This window comes from Megalobrama amblycephala, linkage group LG9, assembly GCF_018812025.1.
Source record: "Megalobrama amblycephala isolate DHTTF-2021 linkage group LG9, ASM1881202v1, whole genome shotgun sequence".
NCBI lineage: Eukaryota > Metazoa > Chordata > Actinopteri > Cypriniformes > Xenocyprididae > Megalobrama > Megalobrama amblycephala.
This window is the reverse complement of record NC_063052.1, coordinates 30,583,141-30,593,340: the sequence shown is the minus strand read 5'-3', so window position 1 is coordinate 30,593,340 and position 10,200 is coordinate 30,583,141. Positions and strand designations below refer to the sequence as shown.

The window sequence follows — 10,200 nt, the reverse complement described above, 5'->3', positions numbered from 1 at the left end:
TTTTTAATTTCCAACCTATTTTGGGTTCATTTTAAACAAGCCATATAGTAATTTTTAACTAATAGCTGCCCAGCACGTTGAGCAAACATTTAACCCATCTGCTGGGTTTGTCCATTTTTAACCCAACATAGGTTTATTTTAACCCAGCATTTTTTAGAGCGTATAGTTTAAACAATGAAAAGCAACTTTTATTATGCACAGAACATTATATTTTCATAATGAATCAATAACCTTATTTTATTGTATATATTTTCTGCCTTTTTGGCCTGTCCCGTCATGCTTCCAACGTCTTGTTGTTACACCTGCATATATATGTACATTTAGATTGAAAAAGGAAACAAAAGCAAGTATTTTGCATTTTCTTTATATATCTTTAGATTTTAGCATGCATAAAAATGCTTAGTGTTTTTGTTCCCAGGTGGCTTTATACCTAGAATGAAAATAAGTAAATATAAAACTGTCATAATAACATCATCCTTGCAGGCTACGAACTCTTCAAGGACAATTTAGTGTCTAGACTTTTTTATTACTTTGTTATATAATGTTGGGTTTGTAAGAGTGGAATGATTAACATCTTAAAGCACTTTATTTGATCGTTTTGAAAATAATTTTTAAAGCCACTCATTTCCTGGAATGAGCCTTATAACATTATTTCAGCAATAGTAACTTCTGTAGCTATAAATGCATTTATGCCGCCTCTGCACATGCATTAAACAGTCTGTGGACGCGCCTTCTCGTTGTTACACACATCGAGAGCGGCTACTAAGGTGTTTTGTGTGTGGTGCTGAATGGACAGCTCCCACACACACACTCATTGGTCCAGCTGTTCAAACCCTGAACTGAACCACTGCACTAGATTGCGGAGAACACCTACAAATATCAATCTCACTACTTTCCCCGCGTTATGTTTACTAATGAGGTTAATCTATTGACTTATTTATTCTATTTAATTAAACATGAGCCAATATTCCCATCAGTTTCCCTGCAGCTGAAATCACTGCAGTGGACAGCAGGCAGTTTAGAGCCATTACAGGCTGATTTCAAATGAAAACGGAGGCTGGTTTTAATTTGTTAGGAGTGATCAGGGAGTGAGCGCATGTCGGTGTATTGATTCCCTCTGCACAGCACAGGATGTTTTACAGCTTAAAGTCAACACCTGCGTATTACCTCCAGCACACCTCAACGAGCGCGTTTATTCCCGAGTGAATGCACCACTCCCTTTGTTATGCATCCATCTCTGAGAGACAGACTGAAAAGTAGCCTAATTATGTGTGTGTGTACACGACGCGACGCGACAAAACTATAAGCTTTCCGTTATAATACAAAGCGAAGAAAGCTTTGAGAATTATAACAGCTGCGTTAAGAGTTTGCGTCACGCTTTATCACATCGGCAGAATTTAATATTTGTAGCGTCGCGTCGAGTCGCTCAGTGTGGAACGAGAGAGAGAGAGAGAGAGAGAGAGAGAGAGATGGGGAAAGTGGGCGGGGCCACGGTAGAGAGGGGGCGGAGACGCTCACCGTTCCATTACTCGGGTCCGTTTCTCCCGGTCGTGTTCAGTGCAGCAGCTGCGAGGATCTGAGGAAACTCACTCACTCTCCAGTGTCTCGGATACTTTACGGTCCCACGGACGCGCCGCCCGCCCGGTCTCCAATCACCCGTTCAGTTTGGCCCCGGGAATCGAGAACAGCCCCTCTTGAGGTGAGTGAAACGAATCATAAATAATGTCGGTATAATATGAAGCCAATTAAACCAGAAGACAGTAGAGCTCGCGCTCAAGGAGACGAACCCGGGAAGCGCGAGACGTTTTGTCCGAAAGCTCGTCCGTTAAAATTTTTGCTTGTCAGTCGCCTCAGGATTTTCTCCTCAGGGACGATTAATCATATCAGATGGACATATTCAGCGGATTTATAATCCAGAAATAATCCGCAACCTGCCTGTGAGGCTCTGGAGTTGTTTATTGGATAAGAATTAGTGAGCTTTTTGATGTTTTATTATTTGAGCTTGTTTAAATGAAAGTCCGCTCAAACTCAAAAAGGCTTGACGTCTTTACCTTAAGTGTCCCGTGCTTAATTTCACCTGCTCTCTCTCTCTCTCTCTCTCTCTCTCTCTCTCTCTCAGATGATGTTGTGTCTCGGTCTGTTCGTGTCTCTGGTGGTTTTGACGGTGTCCGTTACCGGCAGCAGTGACGGAAACCCGCTGGACAACGATAAGTGGATGAGCACCGTGTCCCAGTACGACAAGAGCAAATACTGGAACAAATTCCGCGACGTGAGTTTTCCCACTATATTTCCTTCTGCTGCTGGGACACTTGTGTGTGTGTGTGTGTGTGTGTGTAAGGGACGTTATGTTTTCTATATAGGGACCAAAAGTCCCCTCAAATGTCTGTAGTCATTTTAATTAGCTTAATTTAGAACAAAAGTCAAAGGAAGGTCTCTGTGTTTTGTTGACCTGCTTGGGAATTCTCTAAAAATTCCCTGAAAAATGGTGTATTAATTAAAATCTAAAATGCCAAAAGGTTTATTTTAGGGTTAGGGGTTGTCTAGTGTTTATAATATACCTCATATTTTCAAAACAATGGATATGTGTGAGCTTGTGTGTGTGTGGCTGTATTGACAAGTATTCATCCAGTATTTGTATACTCTCCCTACTAAATGTAGTATGCAAGATTAGCACTAGTACATCCAGAATTAGATGACATTGAAAGCATAAAATGATAAAGTGATAGCATAAAAACAACTGGTAGATAACATGTTTGTGCTCTTTGCACCGAATATTATGTAAAAGTACTTATACAGAAGACCAATATGCATGCACACTTAACTATATAATATGCAACCAGCAGTAGGTCAAATGATGTCTGAATACATAATAGCACAGGAACTGTCTGATAAGAAAAGTTGAAGAATATGAGAACTGTTAGGGCTTTTCAAGTGTAAAGTAAATGCAGTTGGTAAGAAAGTTGTTAGTTGTTGTTAAACTGCCTACTTGATTTTCTACCAAGGCCATAATGACCTTAAAAAGAGAGGAATCAGATCAGATATCAGGTTTTCAATGGTTGATTCTTCAACTAGACCCTAAATCCTATATGTGGTTACAGTCTTGTTGTAGTATGTCTCAGTACTGCCATACTGGGATACTGATGTTCAGTTTTAGTATGCAGTCAAAGTATGCCAATTTGGATGCAGCCCGTGCATGTGTTGTGTAATCCGCACTGGAGAGATTGAGATCTCGAAACGAAGCACCTGTCCATAAGTACGTTCAGAGAGTCTCAGCTGTGGGATCTATATGAGAGTGAGATCGGGGGGTTCGAGGCTCTTTATATGGATGAAGTGATTGCAGGAGGTGAAATGAAGAGTCTCTTCATGCCTCTCAGGCCCTCTCTCTTTCACTATGCATCTCTCTCTCTCCTCTCATTCTTTATCTGTGCCTCTCTCTTTCTCTGTGTCAGTAATTTTTCAGTGTTAATGAGAGGTGATATTATGAATGCTGATGCAGTCAGAGAAGCTTTGAAAGGGAAGGTGACAAGGACATTAGCACATAAACGAACACACACACACATTTCCATGCTCGTATGGTTCTAACTGAACAACCGCCAACACTGGAAAAATCATTAGGGGTGGGTGGAATGACCGACAACTTACATCTTGGTATGAGCATGTGTAGATCACAGTGTAGTCATTTTTCGTAAAAATTAATGTGCAAATGGTTGATATATTAAATAACCATCTGGTAATGGTATTTTTAGATAAGCCAGTGAATGAAATGCTGCACAAATGAAAGGCACTTCATCTCTTCTTCTCTTTGTATTTGGAGGACACACAGCAAAAGATCAGACTATTCATATGAAATGCAGTCTGGTATCAATGCAAAACCAGATTCACAATACATAAGAGCAAAACTAGTATAAACTCTGAATAAATTCTCATTAGATAAAACAGAATTGTAACAATTTTCCACCCTGATCCATAAAATGAAAGTTAGTTGATTAAATATTAGGATACAAATTAAGTACAAAACCTTCAAACTTTTTGAACTTTTTATTAAAACTGTCAGTTTCAAGTTTTTTTTTTTTGACAAGCTTTCTTTTTCTAATTCAAAATGACACTAAGTGCAGTTCTATGATTTTCTTTGCATTTTAAAGCTGCAGTCCGTAAGCCTCTTTGTCGCCATCTCTGTTTGAAACCTGCAATTGCAGTTATTTGTGGAATTATCATCCTTACGTGGGTTGTGCATCGGCACGGTTCCTCATCGCGGATGAATCTGATGTTTGCTGTTAGTCGCCACATCGGTGTGGATACTGTACTTCGGAATCACAAATTTTACGTCTTGGAAGTATGACCAACATAAGAATTTTCACCAGAAAATATCATCTGAAAAAGTAAGTAACATGTCTGCCACTTTTGTTCTGACCAACTGAGAAAAAAAGCATTAAATTAAATCGTGCTGTCAATGGTGATTAAATCTAACAATCACTCAGCCACTCCGCAGTCTGAAGTCTTTTGCTTTTGACTATGGGTGAATCTCCAGCTGTCACTGATGATTGTCATTTGGACCTTTCTGGATTACAATCCGTCATCAAAATGATAAGTTTAATTATTGCAGCTGCTGTGAGAAGAGGCTATAAATGATCCGTTACCAGCAGCATCCTCCACATGCCATATAGCCTACTAGCTGGGACTCCTTCTTTATGTAAACGTGATGTAATGACGCAAAGATGAATGGCTGCATGCTCGAATTTCCCGCGTAAACTCACCAATACCACCCGAATTAGAAAACATTATTACAAGCTTAGCGTTGTGAATCGGAGGTAAGGAGATAGTTTTGAACACTGGCTGGTTATGTTATTGCTCAAAAATTGATTTTTGGATAATTTTTAACCAAAAAAGTTACAGATTGCAGCTTTAAATTTGATTTGCAATTCTCCATTCTGTTTGCTACCTCAACTCAAACTTAATTCAAATACAGGAACTGATTTGGAATTTACAAAGCATTGTCGATTCAATTGTGAGTGCACAACCCTAACCCATATGTTGAATTTTGTATTCTCTCTTGTATAAATATCGTAAAGCAGTCCTTCTCAAATATGTTTACAGTTTAGTAAATGGTGTAGCCATATGTCTGACACACACTTTACCGTTGTGCACTAGATACGTCATAGCGCTTAGTCCTATTTTGCTCTATAATGGTGTACGTGTGAGTGTGTGTGGTGTGAATTTGTGTAATAACTCCACAAGCTCCATCAGTCTGTCAGGGTGAGAGATGACAGGTAGTGTTGAGCCCACGGTTTAAAAGCTTTAAACTGAAGGTTTCCTGAAGATCTAGCACAGACAGGCATTTTTATACACACACAGACACACACATTTTGAAAGGCTTTCTGTTCCAGTAACGGTCTGAAGTCTGAAATTAGTGGTCGTTTTTAAAGGTCGTTGTGAAATCTGTGCAGACCTGTCTAATGCAATGCTCTGGCTGCAGCAGGTTTTATTCCGCATTGTTTTTCCATCCGCTTGGTTCTTTTCTTATGAAGCACCATTTATGGCTGCATTGGGTTCTTAAGTTGGTATATGGTTCTAATGGGATACAGGGATGATGTTTTTTTTGTAGGCCAAAACCCAGAGACGAGTTAGCCTATTATTTTAAGTCAAGTCACCTTTATTTTTATAGCGCTTTATACATTAGAAATTGTTTCAAAGCAGCTTCACAGTAGGATTGCTGTGGTAGTCGGTGTTACTGGTGTTGCACAGTGTTCTGTCGGCGCCGATTATTGTTGTTTTGCTTTTTTATAAAAATAAAAAGTATTTACTTCAGTTGGACAATGGACGCTACAATTATAAACTGAAAGCGTCTGCTCTGCTCCATACAGCACAAGCTGCAGAATCGCAGCAGAAGTCACTTATCACGTGATGAGAGTAAGGAGAGATGACTGACAAGACGATGGCGGAGGATCCTGAAGTGCAGGATCGTATCCTGTACCTGTACACAGAGTATGTGTGATCGTGAATTCGAAAGCAAAACTAAAAAGCAGGCTTGCATTCAAAAGCAATTTTGCATACTGATAGCGGTTCCCAGATGCCTCCAAATTATATAAAATATCTTTATATTAACTACCAGCAGTAATAAACAGGAAAGTACAGATTTAATGATGCAAACTTCAGCAAATATGAGACAAATTCAAATTTGTGGTAAAGCAGCTGTAGCTAGATAATAGTGTCATTATTCAGCTTTAGCTCTTCTGGATCTATCATCCTGAAGTCAGTGGGGTTTTTTTTTCAATGATTTTTTGTTGTTGTCAAATGCCTAAGATAAGGTCTGTGGTCAACACAAGCTCAAGATATTTTCACGTTTTTTTCTACAACATAACATATGTAAGTAATACCTCACTTGTGATTTTTTTTAGAGCTTTTACTTGTCATGACAAAGTCAGTTAACAAGTAGCTGTGGTGTTGTTCTTTTATCGCCTCTGGTGATTGTATGTAGGCTTCAAATTCTTAAAAGTTGTGTTAATTTGTGAAGATTATAATGATAAACAAAATATGTAAGAATCATAAACTTTTGTTGGTCATGGAGCTCTTTTTCTGCAATAATCCAAAAGCCAATGGAGATATTCTATTGGGTTATTGTGGAGGGAAACAGAGTGTTGCTAACTTATGGGTCAGCCTACAAAAATACGTCACCACTGCAGAGCTCATTTGGTTCTACGTGATCTTTTTGATTTTTAGTCAGTGTCTGTATCTTTTAGTTCATTTATATGCTAGTGTACTCATAAATTGACAAGATTACACTTGCAACAGATTTACACATTAAAAATTCAGTCTTTCTCATAGGAAAACTAAACCAAAAATTGATGATTCATCTTGCAATATGTTCTGCCCAAACTTCCTGTTTTAACAGGAAACACATCAACACAGAAAAGAAAAATGACCTTGTCATGTAATTTCTTTAAAAGTGAAGGACTGACTATCCTTCCTAAGGGCTGATGGGAATGAATTGGATGTAGTTGGACAGTAGAGGTGAGGTTACAGCTGTCAGAAGATGTGGAAAGACTGGATGTGAACTTCAGGTCTTAATTTTTAAAAAAAAATCTTATTAATGAAATGCTGCAAGTTTTGCTTTTGCTTTGTGCTGTGCAGTGTTGTGTTGTTTAAAATATGGAAGCACTATTTTACCGTAGATGTTAATATATGTATTTATAATATATTCATAATAATAATATATTCATAAAGTCATCATTACAATGAGTTTTGAATGCTGAAATCAATCGTTTGTCAGAGCTAAAAACAGCAGCATTGAGACAGCAGAGATCTGACCATCATTTGATCATTGGAAAAGTACAAATTCAGGAGGCGTTATACTGACTGTACAGTTCAATTTGATTCGATTCTGTGTCCTTTTAAGTCATTTATGAGAAAACTCAAAGGGCACAATCATAAGAGAGACCTTGTGTGTGTGTGGTATGGATCCACTGGGACCGATGTGACTGCCATGTAAATGAGCCTCATTACTGAGAAACTGCTCACTGTCTAAACGAGAGGAGCGCTGAGGACAGCAGAGGAGAGTCTGGAAACTTTGGTTTTGTTTAGGGATGGACCAAAATGAAAATTCTGGACCGAAACTGAATATTCAGTATGCACTTGGCCGAAAACCGAAACCGAAAATAAATAATAAATTAACAATCAATTAATCAATCAATCAATCCTATTTAATAATTAACATTCAAAACTGAGTTGTACACACTAGGGATGCTCCGATCAGGATCTTTGCAGCCGATATCAACTACCATTTTTGAGGAAAATAGATTTTGATCATGTTTGGATGTTACAAGACCTGTAAATCTGAGTGATCAATGCAATTCAAGCACGCTTCAGCTATAAAACAGTGTCCGATTGTTTGAATTTCGTAATAAAATCGACAGGTTTTTAAAGTTGACACTTTGCTTCATATCAAAAGTAACAAAGCACAAAGCTTTCTGACGATTATTGTATATGGCAGGCCCACTACAAATGTTTAGGGAAGTTTTGTTTACACATCAACAGAAAACAGCACTGACTAAAAGATTTTAGATTTAAGAAACCATTTAATTACCGATTAAAATCTATAAATTAATATTGTCAATCCAGAGCTAGACTGTTGTAGTTTATCCAAGTTGTGTGCACGTCAAAACTAGGGTTGGGCTGATAGACGATGCCATCGTCCATTGCCGATACTGACAGACATCACGATGCTGAGCCGGCACATAGGCAGGACATTCACAGACAACACGTTCTCTTTTGTCTTGTCGTGCTTTGGTTTAATGGTTTAAAAGCATTTGCATGAATAAGAGCTTGATCACATAACGCAGAAAAACGGATACTGCGTTAATTGTGTTAAATATATTTAATCTATTAAACTGAAAAAATGCAAAAGAGCAAAGTGAGCGTTTTTAATTTGTTCAAATGAGTTAAATCCCCCCACCCTGATGTCATCGTCCATCGTGATGTTTCACTGTAGACATCGTCTGATGCCAATTTGGTAGACATTGCCCAACCCTAGTCAAAACATGCAGAGAAGCGCCAATTAAACAAATAATTTTGGCCAGAAACTGAAAATAGCTTCTCCTGAAAATTTCCGGTAGTCGAAATTTCTCTGCGTCCCTAGTTTTGTTGATGTTTTATTGTTCCCCAGAGGAAAAGGCAGCTTGTGATTAACTGTAATCAGTGGGATTCTGTGTCTTAAAAGTTTCCGTCTTTCTCTTTTTGGTTCCTTTTTGCTTTTGTGTTACTCATTTTCAAAGGAAATAGTGTGTAATAGTGTGTGTGAAAATAGTGTGTGCGTGAAGTTGTGTGAACCTCTATCAGACCTGAATTTCCAGTGACTTGAGATGAAAAATAGCCCAACTGATTACATTATTATTTTACCTGCGCACTAGGGATGCCAGAATTCCCAGTACTTGGATGCCAAAACTAACTAACTAACTAATAGGGCTGGGACCTTTAGGCACCTCACGATCCGATCCGATTCCGATTCTGGGAGTCACGATCCGATTCCAAAATGATTCTTGATCCACATTTTTTCTTAATGAATTAATTAATTAGTTTTGTAACCTTATTTTTTTATTTATTTAATACATAGTCTTTGTAATTATATGTACTTTTAAAGTAATTGCTAGTTTAAAAAAATAATTAATAAAATTGTATGTTAAATATAGGCTATATACAGCTTCAAAACATAAAAGCAAGGAGTCTAATAAATAATAACAAAGAGGAACGGTTTACGGTTGTTTGATTATTACTGATGTCATCATAGACAGCGGAAGAATAAGCTGCATTCACAATAATGCACAATAATGTCTTTTGAAATATAAGATGTTTTTGTTTGTTTAATCCTCTAAAGCCAGTGACACACTTAACGACTAGCTGAAACATTCTAAGACTGAGCTCAACACACAAAGACTGTTTCCTGCGACTGAAGCAGATTTAAATACTTACACATGGAATTTGAACACTGACTGTAATCGCAGACTGAACGCAACTGGCTCTGACTGGATGCGTTTGAGCGCAATCAGTCATAAGTGTCAATTTACATTCATAATCGGCCTTACAATTGTTAAGTGTGTCCCGGGCTTTAGACATCTAACTGACTGTTTACATTAATTTTGCATCATAAAAGCATTTTGAGATGCAAGTTTACATTTAAACACTTAAACGGAGTTGCACACAGCCACTTGCGTGAGCGCCCTTCACAAAGTGCACGTGGAAATTGAAAGCAGCCTTCTGTCAGTGAGTTTCATATTTATAAAATATAAGCCCACAGCACTCCAAACAACATAAATGATGCCTTCGTAGAGCATTTTTAAGGAAAATAGGCATATCCTGTGCAATGATGAACTCCGCGAATGTCTGCGCAATGGGCGCGCATGTAATTCGCTCTAGGTTTTCCGAACTGTATGAAAGATTATTTTATAGAAGGTTCGAGTGTGTATGTGTGTGTGTATGAGAGGAAATGGAAACAAGCAGAATACGGTTGTTTCTGACAGTGCGTGCCCACTGGCACAGAGCGTATTCAGTTCACTCCTATGGAGGTTGAGCATCTTCAGGCTTGCGAGAGTGACGCTCAACATCCATATTAATGAATTGAAAATGCTCACTCTGCTCCGCACCGGTGGGCACGCACCGTAAGCACACGCAGTGTCATCTCGCAACTGCGGTTAAAAATAAGCTAAAAAA

General features: G+C 38.3%; 1 protein-coding gene across 5 annotated transcripts in view; it reads left to right on the top strand.

Moving 5' to 3' along the window:
- Window positions 1-1,518: 1,518 nt before the first annotated feature.
- spock1 (SPARC (osteonectin), cwcv and kazal like domains proteoglycan 1) overlaps window positions 1,519-10,200 on the top strand; it is a 218,256-nt gene continuing 209,574 nt past the window's right edge. The window contains exons 1-2 of one of the 5 annotated variants that reach the window (XM_048202739.1): window positions 1,519-1,699; window positions 2,120-2,269. In XM_048202739.1, the coding sequence (XP_048058696.1) occupies window positions 2,120-2,269 (150 nt within the window). In that variant the 5' untranslated portion in view covers window positions 1,519-1,699. Of the gene's footprint in view, window positions 1,700-1,814; window positions 1,973-2,119; window positions 2,270-10,200 lie in introns of those variants that run through there. The other 4 variants (XM_048202742.1, XM_048202741.1, XM_048202743.1 and 1 more) reach the window with 4 other exon arrangements.